Below are 18,797 nucleotides of genomic sequence, written 5' to 3'. Positions count from 1 at the left end.
TCTATTAAAATTTTATGAATATCAGTCACCTCCTATCAATAATAACTATTAGATAATTCTTTTCATTAACAGATTTTTGAAGATGTCTTTCATACTGGTTAAGTGCATAAATACGGATCACGCTTGAATTAATGTGAATATATTATTATTATTAATATCATATAACTATTTTATTTATCAAAAACTTAAATCTTTTAGACATATATCATCTATAATTAATTTTTTAGTTCAACTTAATGTTCAACATTCACATTAAAGCTCGATTAATTTTTATCCATCTAACACAATATCTTTTATTTAAATTTGAGATCTCTATTTAAAGATGGAGCTGTCAAATAACAAACAATTTTTTCTTCAAATAGCCTCAATCAAACATTAATTAATTAACTGGTAATAACATAGGTACCTCCACCCCCCCACCCCAACCCCCAACCCTCAACCCCCAACCCCCACCCCTACTCCCAAGGTCCTCTTTCCATTTCTCTCTTTCTTTTTTGCACACTTTCTTTTTGTATTCCAAGAAGCAAAAAAGTATTATTGCTCCATTGCTTCTCCAAGGATCACTCCTTCTCAAAGGTTAGTTATATCTGTTGCAGATTCTTTCAAAGTTTCAGTTTTTATTCCAAGAATTGGTTATTTTTTCTCATATATTTGCATTATAAAGATACCCTTTTTGTATTTCTTAGATTCAATTTCAAGAATCTCCATCTTGATACTCTACATTAATTGCTTGTTGAAAATTTGTCATATTCTTTCATTTTATAGCATGCCCTTTTTGTGTTTCTGCTTAGTTTCATTGATTTAATGTTCAAAATCGTATGTTTATTTGTCATATATTCTTGTATTCTAAGCATACCCTTTTTAGTATTTCTGCTTATTTTCATTGATTCAATGTTCAAAATCCTATTTTATAGCATTGCTTATTGAAAATTTGTCATGTCTTTGCATTTTAAGTATTACCCTTTTTGTATTTCTGTGTAGTTTCATTGTTTCAATGTTAAAAATATCTTGATAGTATTGCGTATATATTCTTGCATTCTAATGCATTGCCTTTTTGTATTTTTGTGTACTTTCATTGATTCAATGGTCAAAATCCCTTTTTTTTTTTTTTTTAGTATTGCTTTTTGAAAATTTGTCATATTTTTGCATTTTAAGTGTACCCTTGTGGGTGGTGTATTTATGTCTTGTCATCTTGTTATGTGCTTTTTTTGCGGATTTGATTAATATTCTTTGTCTTGAGCCGGGGTGTATCAGAAACAACCTTGCTACTTCTCCAGAGGTAGTGGTATGGACTGCGTACATCTTACCCTCCCCAGACCCCACCATGTGGGAATACATTGGGTTTGTTGTTGTTGTTGAAGTGTACCCTTTTTGTATTTTTGTGTACTTTCATTGTTTCAATGTTAAAAATCATCTCTTGATAGTATTGCGTATTTATTCTTGCATTCTAATACATTGCCTTTTTATATTTTTGTGTACTTCCATTGTTTCAATGTTCAAAATCATATTTTGATAGCATTGCTTATCTATTCTTGCATTCTAAAGCATACCCTTTTTGTATTTTGTGTAGTTTCATTGTTTCAGTGTTAATAATCATATTTTGATAGCATTGCTTATCTATTCTTGCATTCTAAAGCACACCCTTTTTGTATTTTTGTGTACTTTCATTGATTCAATGTTCAAAATTATATTTTGATAGTATTGCTTATTGGGAATTTGTCATATCTTGCACCCAAGGATGTGGCCTAGCGGTCAATAAAGTGGGTTGAAAACATGATGTCTCGGGTTCAAATCTCCTTCCCATCGGTCCTAGCTTTGTGGACAGAGTTAGTTGATATCTGTTGCTGATGTTAAGGGAGGTGACACGTATCCCGTGGATTTAGTTGAGGTGCACAAAAGTTGATCCGGACACCGCACTTTATCAAAAAGAAAAATTGTCATATCTTACGTTATAAAGCTTACCCTTTTTGATTTCTGCTTAGTTTCATTGATTCAATGTTCCATACCATTTTTTGATAGTACCCATAAGTTTGTCTATTTGTCATGTTCTTGCTATTCTAAGCATACCCTTTTTGTATTTTTGTTTTGTTTCATTTATTCAAGGTTCAAAAATATGAGTTTTGATGGTATTGCTTGTCAAAAATTTGTCATATTCTTACATTCTAAAGCATACCATTTTTTATTTCTGTTTAGTTCCATTGATTCAATGTTCAAAATCCTATTTTGATAGTATCAATCAAGTTTGTCTGTTCTTTGTTATGTCAACTCCGGAATTGGTGTTGGGAAAACTCTGATGTTCTTGCTATTTTGAGGATGCCTTTTTTGTGCTGTTCGTTCTGTCTCTCAAATTCAATGTGTAGAAAATTTGTCATAATTTGCATTACCAAGTATACCCTTTTCATGTTTCTATTTTTTTCCTCAGCTTAAATGTTCGTGATCCCATTTTGAGAGCTTATCATTTTTTTTCTCTTGTTTACTCTAGTATTGTTTCTGAAAGTTGGTCATAATCCTGCAACTTAGGCATGCTCCTTTGTGTTTCTACTTCCCTTTAAGACTGAATGTTCAAATTTGTTTTCCTTGTTAACTTTTTATAGCTTTATAAAAGTTGTCAAATTCTTGCAATGGAATACTTGCCGCTTTTATGTTTCTACTTTGTCTCTCCGATCCAACTATCAAAATGCTATTTCGAATAGTCCCTGTTAGTTTGTTTTCGCTGTTAACTTTAGTATTGGTTTTAGAGACTTTTAACCCGATTGTTTTTGTGCAGATTCCAATTGGTTTATAGTTGATTTCAGAGGGAGCAAGAGGAAGTAAAGGAAGGATGGGTTACATTGGGGCACATGGAGTGCAAGCCCTTCATAGGTACAAATACAGTGGGGTGGATCACTCCTATGTTGCTAAGTATGTGTTGCAGCCTTTTTGGAGTCGCTGTGTCAATTTCTTCCCCCTTTGGATGCCGTAAGTTTTTCTCCGAATCTTCTGATGATTCCTTTTTTCCTTGATAATTTGTGCATGTCTGCAAATTGTGGGTGTTACTTTAAATCTCTAGTGTTTGGTATTCATAAAATACTTCTTCAGTGAGCTCACAGAGTGGCAAATTGGAGTCAAGAACTTTTATCACCTGTCCGTTGGGTGGGGGATAAAGAAGAAACCGTTTCTGTTAGGAATTTAGAATAGATTGTGATGTGGAGAAGAGGAGATACATAAGAATTTTCAGGACGACGATTTTTGTCTATGACAGTCTAACAGACTTCGTAGAATGAATTGCTTGAACACCCTAGGATAGATCATAGAAGAGCAGATCTCAGGATTGAAATCTAACAGAAGTAGTGTGTGTGGAATGTCGGTTGAAGGGATATGGATCTGAGGAACTTTCTTTTCTTGTTTTCTGTGAATATACATAATGCTGTATTCTATAATGGTGATTGCAATAAAACAACTTTCAGGATCATGGTTATCAAAAGGAAATAAAAATTGCTTTCAGTATCTTCGTACTGTGACAAACTTTTTGCCACTCATACAACCTTCTTAATGAGAAGATAACAATAATGATGATATTAAAATAAATGAACAATTTGTTATGGCAACTTTGAGAGTGTTGGGAAAATATAGATCATTTCCTTCTGCGATATTATAATAGGCTTTGATGCAGTTTCATACATACACACACACGTACGGAGTGTATACTCATCAGGTGCCAGAAAAAATAATTTAACACGAATTTGTTACCCAGTTTGGCAATTAATTGATAATGGCTTTGGCCTGGTTATCATGCTGTATCTTTTTCTCCGTATCTAGAGTTACTGACAACTTTTTTCTTGGTGTGCATGTTCTGTATATGTTTCCCAGACCGAATATGGTACGTTCTGCTGTAACCTATGGTCTTTATTGCAAACGTTATTGTTCTCACTAATCTATTCTCTGCGAGATCTGATCTATAACTTCTTTTGCAGATTACACTTACAGGATTTTTATTCTTGGTCACATCTGCGCTGCTCGGATATGTGAGTTGGACTTTGTCTCTCTGAAACACGTATCCTTTTTCTGTAATACTAGATAACTTTTTGTTACATGTCCAAGGGGAAGGGGAATGATTTCTTCAGCCTTTGCTTTGGTTTTCCCTGCCTATTGTTTTGAAGTTTCAGTTTATATCTGCTGCTACAGAATATCTTCTGAAAGATTCCCTTAGGACCAGTAAAACAAGCAGTATCTGTAATACTAGATAGTTATATCAGAATTAAAGATTGATGCTGAATTTCCTAATTACTATTCTATACATCTTAACACATGAGTGTGGGCTTCCAAAGGATTTGGATTTGAGTATCTAATTTTTATGATATGGAGTCGAGTTTGATTGTCAGCAGACCGTGCCTTCCACTGGAACAGTGGTTGATAACACTTTTTTTTTTTCGTTCTCTCTTTTTGACTGTTAAAAAGGTATGGTTTAACAAAGTTGACAAGGATTAAGAAATGATGCTTTTCAGTTTGTTATGCTTGTGGCATCCTTATATGCTATTATAGAAAGCTCTTCTGCTTTCCTGATGACATGACTCATGAGTCTGCCCAACACTTGTGTAGTCTACTTCCCTCTTACTGGATAATTCTTCTCCCCAGATTTATTCTCCACAGTTGGATTCACCTCCTCCAAGATGGGTTAATTTTGCACATGGATTGCTTCTCTTCCTTTATCAGGTTTGCCCGTCTTAGCCACCATTCTAATCTTCTCAATTTGTTCTTGTAGCAGCAATGCTTAGATAGTTGACATGTGTTTCACAGTCATGATTATTTTTACCATATATATGCTTCTTGAGTTCCATGTTTAATTTTTTATATAGAGATGCGTTTGGTGTATTTAAACTTGTGTCATTACCACATATAGAATGCTCTTTTATGAGTGTATTTTTCCATTGGTTATTTGTAGTAGCATTTGAGGAACATTTTTGATATGTACCATGTCATACCGGTTTGATATAAGTTACAAGAAGGTAAATAAGGATCCATGCAACATAGGACTTTTACCTTTAATCATTTATAAAAAAGAGGAATATTGGAGGTGAGGCATATGGTTTCTCTGTTGTGCTGCTGTTTTGTAGTAAAAGCTATTTCTTAAAACTGTATGTGTCAATTTCCTTCTTTGGAATGGTTTCTTCTGTTGGAGTTCGTTTTTGATTGTATTGTTTTGTTGGACTCTTAATGCATGTAGACATTTGATGCTGTTGACGGAAAACAAGCAAGACGAACAAATTCCTCTAGTCCACTAGGAGAGCTTTTTGATCATGGTGATTGCTCCTCTTTTTTCTCATTTATATATTTGTATTTTATTCTCTAAGCTGGGCATGTGCAAACTGCTGTGATTCTGATTAGGTTTCTTGCTATGATTCTAATCAGATATCTTGGCTTTCACAATTTGCAGGATGTGATGCGCTTGCATGTGCAGTATGTCCTGTGTTCTAGTAATCCTTTTTCTTTCCCTGGGAAAACGTGTGACTTACAGATTTCGTGTTTAATATGGACAGTTTGAAGCCTTGGCTTTTGGGAGCACTGCTATGTGTGGACGGAATGTTTTCTGGTTCTGGGTTATATCAGCTGTTCCTTTCTACTTTGCTACTTGGGAAAGGTAGGTGTTTCGATGTAACTGTTGCATATATTGGTTTAGAATATTAGAAGGACAGATAAGTAAGAGAAAATGTAAATCAAATGCTGTGACTAGTTGCTATAGCTATTATTTGAATAGTAATGAACTCAACAACCTCTACAGGATAGATTCATGGGTTTAGAAGATAGTTTGATTAAACTATATAAAAGAGAAATGCCCTGGGATTTTTGTGCTATGGCAAAGTTAATTTAACACGGGATATGTGGTAGGGGGCTAGGCGCACATCACAAGTTCGAATCCTAGCTGGGTAATCAAGTCTTGTATTTAAGTAGATAAGGGTAGAGGGCAGGTCCATTTTCTCCCGAGGTTTGAAGCCGGAAACAACGGATTTCTTGGTTATCTCGGGAAAGAACTTTATGAGATAGATGTCTGGATCAATGTTTCATCCTAGTGTTCATGGATATTTTAAGTAACTGCGATCTCTTAATTTGTTTTTGGATGTTTCTCTGTTTCGCAGCTATTTCACCAACACTCTAGTTCTTCCTGTAGTAAATGGACCGACAGAGGGTCTCATGTTGATATATTTCAGCCATTTCTTTACAGCTCTAGTGGGTAAGCTTGGTTTTGCTCTCTCTCGCCCACCCCTTTTAGATACATCTGAAACTGCCCAATAGGACATCCCTTCTGATGTCCTTCGTCACTCCCGACTACCCCAGTGTATTGTTTTGGCTCATTTTACCAGTTTTCACTATTAACAGCTTGACACTTCATGATTTCAGGATCTGAGTGGTGGGCTCAACCGTTTGGGAAGTCTATGCCACTCGTGAGCTGGGTTCCTTTTCTGAACGGTAAGGCTTGCATAAGTGTCTTTTGTCTTTCAGCTTTTAAGTTTTTCCCCAACCCTCTGTGTGTGTTTGTGTGTGTGTGTCTGTCTCTCTCTCTATGTATGTATTATGGAGTGCCGAGTGCTGATCGTAGTAGCTGATATGTTATTTGTGTAGTTACATTGATTATATTATGCTATTTTTGTAAAAAATAAAGAGTATGCTCTCCTTTCAGTTCTGTGTTCCCTTAAACTTCTTACCTTTCAATTTACAGCAGTTATTTTTTCTTCTGTTGAACACTTTCCATGATTTTATGTATCAAACTTGAAAGCTTTGAACTTTGAATTCTGCTGCAAATGGTAGACTTTTTGCTTCTGTTTATGGTGTTGCATGACTTGTGAATTAGTCGTTGCATAACAACTCATGATCAAGACACTCTCTTGACCTCAGGACCTATGAAGGCTTGAAGTTAAAACTTCTTGTTATCCGCAGCTGGTTAAATGGGTCATTTGCCTGAAGTTCTGTTCTATTTTATTGTTTAAAGAATTAAGAAGCTTATACATCTTAGCTATATCTAAGACAAAGTACTCATGCCAGAGTTTACACATCACGCTGTGGGAGTAAAGCTAAGACAAGATGGTTTATTCAAAGTGGGGGATCATTATAGAGCGAATACTCTTCAGTTAAGAGTAGCTGTTTGGGACATCGTGATGTTGGCTACTTGATTTATCTCACAGTTTCCGTACGTAAACTCTAATTTCTAGCTGCATTAAGCAGGGGACAGCAGTCATGTAGCAAAGTAAATTATTGGGGGAGGGTAGTGTTGAACTTCTGCAACATACTGAAGCTGATAAAAATGGGTTACCTGCCTTCTTTTGTACTTATTGTTGAGTTACGGCACTTCAGTTATGTAATCTGCATGACGTCTGACTTAGGCTTTTTACAGTTGCTCATAATCAAGAAGCTTAAAGATCCTTGGACTCCCGTTCAAGCTGATTAAAGTGTGTTACTTGCATTCTTTATCCCATGCACCTCACAACATTTCGCTTCTAATGCATGTCGTGTTCGATCTCTTTCTTTTCTTATTCTTATTTTTAAATGGGATTTCCAAGTGACATCAAATTCTAATTTTATGCTTTATGAAGTCTGTGCCTCTATACCTGCCTTCAGATTATTGTTGCTTCCATGAACCTATCCATATGTATTATTTCTGGATACTGACTATGTTTCCTGTTTGTTCAAAGTTGATTTTGGTGTTTCATATTGTTCTTATTTCTGTTATCCGTTGACTTCAGAAATTCAAACCAATAAGGCCGTGTTGTTGCTGATGGTAGCTTTTGCTGTTATTCCAACGCTCTATTGCAAGTGAGTACTTTTTCATACTTCGGTTGGTCTTTTCCCTTTTCTTCAGTGATTCTTTCTGATCTCTTGCAAATGGGCTTGAAACAGATATGTGTTTTATTTATCAGATCATTGCAAATGGCATCATTTTTTCAATCTTGGCAATGCCCATCATTAGCATTGTAGTATTGCATCTCTTTGGAAAGTTAAAAACTTTATTCTATGTCGTTTCACCTTTCTGGTGAAAACAGAGACTATTTCTGCCACATTCACCATCTAAAAATTCTGGATTCTAGCTAATTTCAGTACTTAGTCTGCTGTAACATTTAAGACTAGTTGAACAGTATTAACGCCAATTTCTTTTGGCAGTATTAACAATGTTCATAAGGTTGTTCAGGCAACAAAAGGAAGTATGCCGCGGGCACTGGCCATGGTAAGTGCATTTCTTAGATTATATAGCTGGTCTGGTTATTTTAGTCTGTCTTTGAAAAATTTCATTTCTCATGTTGACAGCTTTACCCATTTGTTGTGCTACTGGGAGGAGTGCTTCTGTGGTATCTCTCACTTTCAGAATACTAATTATTTTTGGGACCATATTGTGGAATGTAATTTTGGCCGTTGAGCAGGGACTATTTATCTCCATCTAATTTAATGAAGAACTATCCTCATCTTGTGGTTATCGGAACTGGGCTTGCATTCGGATTTCTTGTGGTAATTTATCTCCATCTTGCTCGTGGTTTTATTCATTACTATATTTTCTTGGTGAGCAACCTATTCTAAAATGAGATATCCAAGAAACTGATAATTGCTGTTTACTGATATTTTCTGCACTGTTAGATGTTATGTCCTCTCAATTATCGAGTATGAGCTGTTTCCTGAAGATACTTGCGCAAATGAGTAGTTGCAGATCTTTAGCGGCATTCTTGAATCTCATCTCTTGCTACGTGAATCAATGCCATGCTCAATATCTATTTGAAGTTCATCTTAAATTGTTTCTAAGTTTTTTTTTTTTTTTTTTTCTTGTTTTTTCCAGGGAAGATTAATTTTGGCTCACCTGTGTGATGAACCCAAGGGTCTGAAAACAAACATGTGCATGGTACACTGCTTTTTCTGATGGTGCTAAATTAATCTTATAAAGTCTTTAGATTGGCCAAGTGTCTAGAATTCTTTCTGGTTTAAACTAATCCAACTTTTCTTTAAGTTGATATCTATGCCTTGTGATTTCAGCGGAGGAGTCTGACATCTATATGCTCTATTACTAACACCTATTAATGAATCTTCGATACTCCGTGATTGAGGCTTAATAACTTGCACTTTTGGCGTCTTTGATCTAAAAGTACTTCCATTTGGATTTGGCAATTGGGTCCACCGAATCGCACTTGCTGAGTATGTACAATTCACATTGAACCCTGAAAAACAAAAAGAACCCAGAATTAAGATCAGACCATGTGAGCTAAGCATTCATGCACCTTCAGCACACAACTCTCAGACCCTAACAGTCTGCCTCCCATCACCTTAATCTCAGCCACGGAGAGATTTCATCCCAATTGGTTGCCAATCAGTAGGAGCAGCAGTGACATTTGCCGAATAGGTAGGGGCACAAGTGATGTGAGGTCTTTGGGGCGGTGTTGATAGGGGGAATGTTGAGGGTGTCCTGGAGGATTTTTATGCAGTTAAAGCGTAGTTGAGGAACTAACCAATTGATTATGGTGGTCACCTTGGAAGCTTGCAGATTTACATTAAAAAACTAATCAACTCCATCAGGAGAGTTACACCTGCTCTTTCGTTGTGTGGGCCTGTGGGGTAATACAGTGGCTATGTTTTCAGCTGCCTCGGAAATTTTTGACAAAAACGCGTAAAACTATCTTTATTTCTTAAATAAATCGGAACATTTTAATTGTATCAGTTGGAGAACTGAATCCTCGGAGTTTAGTATTGACAGAGCATCGGTGTTGTTTTGTTGTTGCTGATTATCTCTCCATTGAATGTTGAATGAGATAGTATGGTAGAAAACAATTTATTGGAAGAATAAGACAAATAAATAGATGATGCTTCGAGCATTGTGGTTTCAGGATTTCTGAAGTGTAACTTTATGTTTGCAGTCTCTGCTTTGTCTACCTTTTGCTGTTGCAAATGCGCTCACTGCCAGACTTAATGATGGGTAAGTCGAAACCATTCTCGTTCATTCAAGGAATATAAGTCAAAAAGTGTGTAGCTTTACATGTCACAAAGATTCTTTTCTGGGAAATCTAGTATTCCTATAAGCTCATGAGAATCTCTTCTTTGCAGAGTTCCTATGGTTGATGAGTTCTGGGTTCTTCTCGCTTACACTGCATTCTCAGGTATTACATCTGCTTTAACGATTCAAATGGATATGATATGCTTTTTTTTTTTGAGCTATATCTGGAGAAGTTATAAGTTCTGCTGAAGCTGCAAATGTACTTTTCAGTTTTCTGCTATGTTGCTCGGACTCTTCAAAAATGTCAGCTGTGCGTGTTGGATTCTCCACACTAATTTTTGGAGAATCCAACATGGCTGCCACACTCAAGAGTGTAGAGTTTGCGCAACTTAGCTCATCACTTTTCTGTCGATCAAGGGAGAGAATAATAAATTGATAGATCAGCCAATCATGAGAGCTGACGATTCTTTTCTAACATCTTTGTTAACTGTCTGCTCCATATTCTACTTTTGATCAAGAGATCTCCGATCAAGGGTCCTTGTCGTTTTTTCAACTCTTATGAATTATTGGCTGATTGTTATTATTTCTTCCCATTTTTTTCAGTATCACTCTATCTGCATTTTGCCACATCTGTTGTTCATGAAATCACATCAGCACTCGGGATATACTGTTTCAGGTGAGGAATATTGTGCTTGATTGTTATTGTACCCCACCCCACTATATATTATTTGATTTCAGCGTAATATCTGAAGTAAAGTACCCAGTCTACTCAATAAAACCAAAATCAACCTTTTAAGTTTGTTACAAAGATCCAATATTGAAGTATCCAGTTTCCTTTATTACCATTTCTGGCGTAAAGTGAGTATGAAGGTTATGAAACGTTTCATGTCATCAATGTATGGAGCGACTTAGTCACCATTTTCTTCCGTTTTGGCTCATGCTGATGATATATTCACATACTGTAAACAATCGATCCCTAATGCTTTCGACTTTTATATGACAGGATAACAAGGAAAGAAGCTTGAGCTGTGTTTACGCTCAAATTTTTGGTACACTGCTCAACATTTCTCTCATTCTTGGTCAACTCGAGATCATCTTTTCCTTTGATTAGTGTATGATCCAGTTGTGATCTTCTTGATGCTTTTATTTCTTAGCTTTCAACCTGGGAACGAACTACCTGGGGTTGACGTTTGACTTTCCTTTTCTTTTCTTTGCTGATTCCTCTCAATGAAATTTTCCATGTTGCTACCTAGCCGATTCCTGGACTTGGCTTGAAGGATGTTTTGATGGTTCAACGAGCATTATTGTTTGAACTCGCTTTCAATTTCAAGTTTTAGGCAAGTAGCTTAAATGAATTTCTTTTTGAATTTTTCCTTTCGATTTTAGTTTGACTAAGATGTTTGTCTAGGAGTTTTTGATTTGTTGACCCTGCTAAAGGTCATGTTTAAACAATATTTGTTGTGGTTTGAAGATTGATGGTTATTGTATTTCAGCTGATTTAGATTTGTTGGTGGTTGATAAAGAGTATATATTTCCCTGCCCCCCCACCCCAACCACCACACACACACATCTCTATTGTAACCAGAGTCCAAAGAAATAGAACTAAGTATAAAATGGTTTAGGTGTTCCTTAGATCTGTCTTAGCTTAATTTTATTGAATGCAAATAACAAAAATCTTTTTGACATCATTGTAGTTATCCATTTTTCTGGTCACACCATATTTGCTTTGCTTTCCTTTTTTCGATTAATGTTGATCTCGATAGGAATGAGCGCAAGATCGCCTTTCTTGCTGCAATGGGGTTGGCTGGGTATAACGCTCTTACCTGCAACTAAATCTACTTCTAAAGTTGAAAGAGTGTTGCGAAAAACATAATTTATCTTATCGAGAACAAGAAAGACTACGTACACTTCTACCCTCTTGTAGACCTGCACACGTGGGATTTCACTAGGTGTGTTGTTGAAATCTTTATACAAATAGGGAGAAACTTCAAATGTTGCAAAGTTTGAAGTTTTAAGCAATGCATTCAAAGAGCCAATAGTGATTTCCAGAAGGGAAGTACTGAAACAAGTAGACACAAAAGTATTATCATCTCCCATCAGATGAAATTTTCAGTGCATTGGCCAATATGGATTACAAATACATGTACAAGTAAACTGGGCAATCAAATTTTTTATTGCTGACTTTATATTGCTTTGAACAGCAGATGAAGTTGATTGCCTATTCATATCGACAATCTTGAATCAATGGTAATCAAAATAATCTTGTACTAACCATTACGATGGTGTAGTATCCGCGCTGAGTACCACTTCTACCGCGCCTAGAATGAGAGTGCTCTTTTTCACCTGTTTAAATTGATATGGCTAACCACCTTGGCAACCTCAAATGAGCTTTCATGCCGAATTTGGTAAGGAAAATGGCATAGAGAAGATGCAGCAAGAACACAAAGAACGTGCAATTTATCAAAAGCTGCAGTACCAGGAGACAAAAATAGTCGAAAAAAGAAAACATTAGCTTTCTGTGCGCAAATTGAATAGATAAGAAGAAGGCATCACACGTACCAGAGTTCCGAATAAGGTGTATATAAAGTTCATAGATGGAACTATTGTACTGCCTAAAGATGCGAGGATGTACGAGAGAGCAGCATGAATATTTATCGTGATCTACAAGCAAAGAATGAACACATGAGTAATCGATTTATCATTTCATTTGTAAGAATAACTGAACATTGTAAAGAAGATCATCGAAGTTATAAATTACCAGAGCAAGTATGTTTTCTCCTATTAAAAATGAGGATAACAAAACATATCCGAGAGCACCCACAGCTCGAGCCTGTAAAATCAAAATAGACGCGCCATGTTGGGATTGCCTGTGATGTGTTAAAACATTCTCAAAGAAGGAAAAATGGTGGAGGGAGAGAACGTACAAGAGCGCACAAGAAGATTGAGGCACCCCAACTTGTTCTCAACCTGACGAGATCAGAAATAAAACATCATGCAATCGTTAAACTAATCAAAGAGCAGCAACATTTTACGTGAAGGGTGCAGAGTGTGTGTCCAGTGCATATCTTTGTTTATTGTAAACCCCGGAACAGCTCGGCAGAGAAGTCAGTGAACTATTATAGTCATTTGTCCACATGACAAAAACAATTGACTACAACTCCTTTTGGTACTTTAAGGATGTAAAATGGAACAATAAATGCAACTTTTCTCTTTTGGGGCCGGTGTTATTATCCTCACCGCCTTTGTGCACCTCGACTCTTCCACTATGGACTTGCCATCAGCTAACTCTGTCCGCTTAGTCAAAAATAGGAAGAGATCACTTTGTTTCCACGGTTCTCCTCCCACTTTAGTCACACCCTTAGGTAAAATAATAAATGCACATTTCTTTTATAAAGGGAAAGAATTCTCCCGACAAATTTTTCAATCTGCTCCTTTCGTTTCGCTTTGAGGATTCTGGTGATGGGGGAGGAGGAGGCGCACAAGAACAAACAGGAATAGGATATATATGGGGGAAGACTGCAGTGCCAGATTTGTTCCTTTATTTTGTTACTTATTCAATTCTTTCCTTTTTGGAGGAGGGGGCCGGGAGCTGGGTGTTTCCCGATGAGGGGTTGCGACAAAGTTACAGAACTCTTTGAAGACTGTCAAACCGGATTCCCATTACAATGATTTGACGAATAAGGTATAGAGTCGCAAATCAAATAACTACATACCTCCATAAGGAACCCATTGTGAAGCCAAGTAAACCATGCATTAACTGAATCAGGAGAAAAAAGTGTAGCTACTTTAGTAACATCATCACCTAAACATGAATAGTACCTTTGTGAACATCAAGTACTGAAGCAGACAGAGCCGCCAAGGATAACAAGTATCATAGGAAAAGCTAATAGCGAAACTGTGATATCTCACTAGCCTATATATAAATCTTTTACGGTTTATAAGATATCACTCACCATGTAATTTAATGCTTTCACTGGACCAGACAAGACAAACAAGAGTATAACAGTTGCCACCTAACACGATGAGACAAATATCGTTAGAGAATGTAGATGAACAAGCGTTCATGAATAAGAGAATGTCCAATATAATAGGCACGTGGAGAGGACAAACCATGGTTTTCCTGCCAGCTGCGACGCCCCATCTCATTGAGGATACAACGATTGGCAATGCGAAGAAACAGCCGAAGTAATTCTGTGCTACATGCAAAGCCAAATTTCCTTTAGGAGGTCAAAACCACCAGCAAGAAATGACAGATAATACAAGACAAAGCTCATAGAAACTAGTAATTGGTTACAAACTAAGACTCCGATGCAACAGGTCCAAGCTAATGTCAGTTAACATCAAACAAAGTCACAGACTAAAGTTGGATTGCCTACAAAAATACAGAATGCTCAACCTAAATAACCCTTAATTGGCTGGTTATTTTGCTCCTGTATCACAAGTCTCTCACAACCACCAACAGAGCCGAGTATAGGTACTATGAGATTTAAAACTATTGAAACAGTTAAAGAAATAGAAGCTCAACTAGGCAAAATAGTTCGATGGATCCTTGTACTATGTCCATTTTGTAATGTGGATACTCCTACTTACATGTTTGTCATTTAGACCCTTGAACCCACTAAAAAGCAACATTTTAAACACTTTTTCAGTGAGTGTAATACACCCGCCCCACAACAGCAGCCACGTCATTTTTAAGTATAAAAAATATTAAATATTAAAATAAATAAATAAAAGAAAACCCCCCAACCCATCCTTCTCTTGTTCCTCTCTTCACCCTTTTCTTTCTTTTTGCTGTTCTTAATTTTCTATTTCTTCTTTTTTTTCTTATTAAAAAATGTTGTGTTGGCTAAGAATATTTGGTCCTTCTTTTTCAACTTTGCAATGATTTAAGGATGATGATTTTTGATGATCCAAAATTGTGGTTTTTGAAGAGCAGATACTTGAAGCATGTATCGTAGTATACAGTTGGCAAATTAAAGTAATGAACATACACTTCTTGAGTTTGTTTGATCAGTTAAATTAAGGGTAACTGATGTCTTTGAGATTTTGTTAGCAGAATCTGATTCCATGGTAAAATTGGAATGCAATTGAAATTTGAGGTTTTTTTTTGAATTGATTCCATGATGTTTGGTTTGAATTGCTATGGATTTGATTGAAAGTGATGATGGTTGAAAGAAATGGTGGGTTGTTGGTTAGAAATTTCTAAATTTGGAGCTGTAAGTTCTTGAAAGAAACGAAGGTGGGAACGAGTTTTTTTGGTGGTATCTCGGTGAGTTTGGATGGAACCAATTTGTGGTTGCTTTGCTGGAGCTTAGGTGAGCTTTTTCGGCGAAGCTCTGACAGTGAAGATGGGAGATGAGGCTGTTAATGGTGTTTTGGTGGTGGTTTAGTGGTTGTCTTGGTCGAATTTTGGAGATGGTGGTCGGATTCTATGCTGGAGCTATAATTCCGGCAAAAATCTCATTAAAAAAAAATCTTTTTTTCCCTATTTGAACGGCGTGGGGGGATGGGGAAGGTGGTGGACGGCGGGGGACGAGGGGGGAGGGTGTTGGAACGGAGGTTGGGGGTGAGGGAGTATTTTACTTTTTTTTGAATTTTTTAAATATTATAAATATTTTTGTAATTTAATCATGCGCTCAAAAAACGCGTGTTTACACGCATTTTGCCACATCATCTATTTAATGCCACATAAGCAAAAATGTGTTTAAAATGTTGTTTTTTAATGGGTTCAAGGGTCTAGATAACAAACATGTAAATAGGAGTATCCACATTACAAAATGGATATAGCACAAGGGTCCATCGAACTATTTTGCCGCTCAACTATTTACACCATTATCACAAAAAAAGAAGCTCGGCTAATCAAATCACATAAGCTTGGATGTTGGCAGCAGACAGGGATGGACCTAACTTCTAAGTTACGGGTTTCCATGAATCAAGTCGCTTTTACCTAAATCTCCTGTATTGTATTAGGAATTCTCCTGAATATCTATAAATATTTGACTGTGAAATGAATTATTATTATATACTATGTATATAAGCTTAGAGGCTTTCGTAGGAACCCATAAACTTCAAATTCTGAATCCGCCTTTGGGGAAAGACACCTATTTCATGGCCCTAGTGATATCAAAGCTACCATTGATTTTTATCAAACAATTTTTCACCAAGGTGGTCCACATTTTTTTTGAAACAGTTTTTCACCACGATTAGTTGCACTTCACTGGTAATATACCTTGCTGTAGAATTCTACTACTTCACATGATGAAAGGACTTGCCTTATTGCACAATAGATATGTTTAACAAATTCAATAATTCCAAATGTAATCCCACAAGTGGTTTTTGCCGAGGGTAGGACGTACGCATACCTTATTCCTACCATTGTGAGGGCAGAGAGGTTGTTTCCGACAGACCTTAGCACAATAGATACATTTGACAAATTCAATAATTCATAAACTACTAAACTGACAATTGCCAATTACTTCCACTCTTATTGAGAAGGCTAAACAGATGCTCCAACTTCATTTCAAGATCACGGATTTGGGGGAGATGAAGTATTTCCTTGGTCTTGAAATTGCTATGAGTAAGCAAGGTATTTTGGTGTGTCAAAGGAAGTTTGCTCTAGACCTTATTGCTGATATGGGATTTTCTGGTTCAAAACCTGCCTTGCACACCTTTGGAGCTAAACCGAAGGCCCACTCGTGCAGACTTTGATCAAGGGTGTGAGAATGATCCAGGCGATGAATTGCTCAAAGATCCCAGAAGTTACCAAAAAATAGTTGGCAAGTTGTTGTACTTGACCTTGACCTTGACCATGACCAGACCTGATATCCATTTTATTGTCCAGAATTTGAGCCAGTTTATGCACAGTCCAAAGAAATCCCACAAGGAAGCTTGAAGAATGCACTTGGTCTTGGCATTATGTTATAGTAAAGCTGGGAGACTCACTACTCTCATGGAGGTCTAAGAAGCAGACTACAGTGTCCAGGAGTTCAGCTGAGGCTGAGTACAGAATTATGGCCAATGCAGTTGCAGAGATAGTCGAGTTAGTTGGTCTGTTCAAAGAATTGGGGGCAAACTTGCAGCTACCAGTGAAGCTATATTGTGATAGCAAGGAGACACTTCAAATTGTTGCAAATCAAATCTACCATGAAAGGACAAAGCACATTGAATCAACTGCCATTTTATCATGGAGAAGATCCAAGAAAGTTTACTACATAGCACATTTCTACAACACTAAACTTGGCAGACATCTTGACAAAGAGTTTGGGCAAGGCATAACATGAGTTCAATACTACGCAAACTGGGAGTATTTCACAGTTTGAGCTGGAGTATCGAGGGAGTCACGCGAGTGTCATGACCGAAGACAACTGTCAACGAGCTATCATTAGTTAGTTAACCTCTGAAGTTAGTTAGTTACTTAGTTCAGTAATTAACAAATTAGATGCAGAGATAATGTTAGTTAGAGAATGATTAGCCAGCATTATTATATATATATATACACACACACAGCTGTACAATCAAGTGAATTAATTCAACTGAAGAATATATTTTCTATCTCTCTCTCCACTGTTACATTGTTAAACTTAACTTAAAATTAACAATGACTACTTCCCTAAAGAAAATGCCTTGACTAATACTCCCTCCGCTCGCTTTTACTTGTCACCGTTTCACTTTTTAAGGTCAACTTGCATGAACTTTGACCAATATTTTAAGGTGTATAATTACATATTTTAAATTTAAAATTTAGATGGTTGAAAACTTCGTGAAAATTGCTATAAGTTGCAATCCTTCTCATATATCTTAAAATGTTAGTCAAAATTCATGCAGGTCCACTCTAAAGTTGAGATTGAATTCAGTTCCAATCAAATTAATTACTAAAAAGAAACATTTTTTTTCCAAGAAAACGTCAAATTTCTATATTTCAAGCACCATAAAAGTACCTCAATAGCAAGAGAATTGCTCAAAAGATAAGCCAATCCTGAAACAGCAGCAAACATAGCACCTTCAACTAATCTCAAAGTCTTCTTATAAACAACCCCATCTGCTGCTAAGTACTCAATCCCTTCTGAATCTTCTTTTTCCTCTTCTTTATCACTCCAAATTTGAGTTTTTACAGTTAAAGCTCTCACATTTTTTTGCTTAAAATTTTCAAGAAAATAATTATTATTAACAGTTAAAGAATTGATTTTTGGTTTGTGTGTAGTGAAAATGAGGAAATGGGGTACTGAAAAAGATGAATTTCTAGAAATCGAAGAGAATTTAGTATGGTAATAGTTGTGTTGGTGATGAAGTTTGAGGAGATTCATGGTGGACAATATAGAGATTCTTGATTTTTTTTTGTGTGTTTTTAGATTAAAAAGGTTTGTGTTTTGGATAGGGGTGTTTTGTGGGCTTTGGACTTTTGGTTGGCCCATGATATTTTCTAGATATACACAAGAAAAACATAAAGTAGCATATTTAAGCATTAAATTATAAAAAATAGTAATATTTTTATTAAATTATATTTTGTAGCATATGTATTTGTATGTATTTATATTTTTGTAACAACAGTTTATAAAAATATAAAATACATATCGATCATAAGGACAGTAAAAATCATATGTATTTGTATTTTTGTAGCAATAGTTTCTAAAAATACAAAATACAATTTGCTAGATTATATAATTATGAAACTGTTGCTATGAAACTTATAATTAAGGGGATAAGAATGCTATTTCTGAATTTTGCCCACACAACTAAGGTATGGGGAGGGTAGATTGTAAAAAAAAATACTAAAAATTACACAAATACACAACTTATGTTTTTAATATTAAAAAAAATCTCAACTCCTTAAACATATTACAAAAATCTAACATATACA

At 36.0% G+C, this 18,797-nt stretch overlaps 2 protein-coding genes across 10 annotated transcripts; one reads left to right on the top strand and one right to left on the bottom strand.

Moving 5' to 3' along the window:
• The first annotated feature begins 420 nt into the window (after positions 1 to 420).
• Positions 421 to 11,445, top strand: LOC107847585 (choline/ethanolaminephosphotransferase 1). 6 transcript variants are annotated; one of them, XM_016691935.2, is made up of 20 exons: positions 421 to 576; positions 2,768 to 2,958; positions 3,850 to 3,859; positions 3,954 to 4,004; positions 4,615 to 4,692; positions 5,204 to 5,279; positions 5,414 to 5,436; positions 5,517 to 5,617; positions 6,114 to 6,208; positions 6,376 to 6,444; positions 7,716 to 7,785; positions 8,131 to 8,194; positions 8,275 to 8,315; positions 8,388 to 8,472; positions 8,795 to 8,857; positions 9,864 to 9,922; positions 10,051 to 10,103; positions 10,544 to 10,616; positions 10,944 to 10,989; positions 11,194 to 11,445. In XM_016691935.2, exons 2-19 carry the CDS (start codon positions 2,822 to 2,824, stop codon positions 10,963 to 10,965), a joined length of 1,170 nt encoding a protein of 389 aa, XP_016547421.1. In that variant the 5' UTR covers positions 421 to 576; positions 2,768 to 2,821; the 3' UTR covers positions 10,966 to 10,989; positions 11,194 to 11,445. The 6 variants fall into 6 exon arrangements, with proteins under 6 accessions (XP_016547421.1, XP_016547416.1, XP_016547417.1 ...); XM_016691931.2 differs by adding an exon at positions 1,738 to 1,888 and having other exon boundaries at positions 429 to 576; positions 10,944 to 11,445; XM_047399420.1 differs by adding an exon at positions 1,700 to 1,888 and having other exon boundaries at positions 431 to 576; positions 10,944 to 11,445.
• Positions 11,446 to 12,009: 564 nt separating this feature from the next.
• On the bottom strand, positions 12,010 to 18,307 carry LOC107847586. 4 transcript variants are annotated; one of them, XM_047399422.1, is made up of 8 exons: positions 17,878 to 18,307; positions 14,051 to 14,136; positions 13,894 to 13,953; positions 13,654 to 13,742; positions 12,865 to 12,907; positions 12,699 to 12,770; positions 12,500 to 12,601; positions 12,010 to 12,407 (listed from the first exon to the last, which is right to left on the bottom strand). In XM_047399422.1, the coding sequence occupies exons 2-8, from the start codon at positions 14,079 to 14,081 to the stop codon at positions 12,280 to 12,282; spliced, it is 525 nt and encodes a 174-aa protein (XP_047255378.1). In that variant the 5' UTR covers positions 14,082 to 14,136; positions 17,878 to 18,307; the 3' UTR covers positions 12,010 to 12,279. The 4 variants fall into 4 exon arrangements, with proteins under 4 accessions (XP_047255378.1, XP_047255377.1, XP_016547423.1 ...); XM_047399421.1 differs by having other exon boundaries at positions 14,051 to 14,131; positions 17,878 to 18,306; XM_016691937.2 differs by having other exon boundaries at positions 13,654 to 13,697; positions 17,878 to 18,299.
• Positions 18,308 to 18,797: the final 490 nt, after the last annotated feature.

Source organism: Capsicum annuum, chromosome 11, assembly GCF_002878395.1.
Source record: "Capsicum annuum cultivar UCD-10X-F1 chromosome 11, UCD10Xv1.1, whole genome shotgun sequence".
NCBI classification, from domain to species: domain Eukaryota; kingdom Viridiplantae; phylum Streptophyta; class Magnoliopsida; order Solanales; family Solanaceae; genus Capsicum; species Capsicum annuum.
This window is presented reverse-complemented; position numbering and strand designations above follow the sequence as displayed.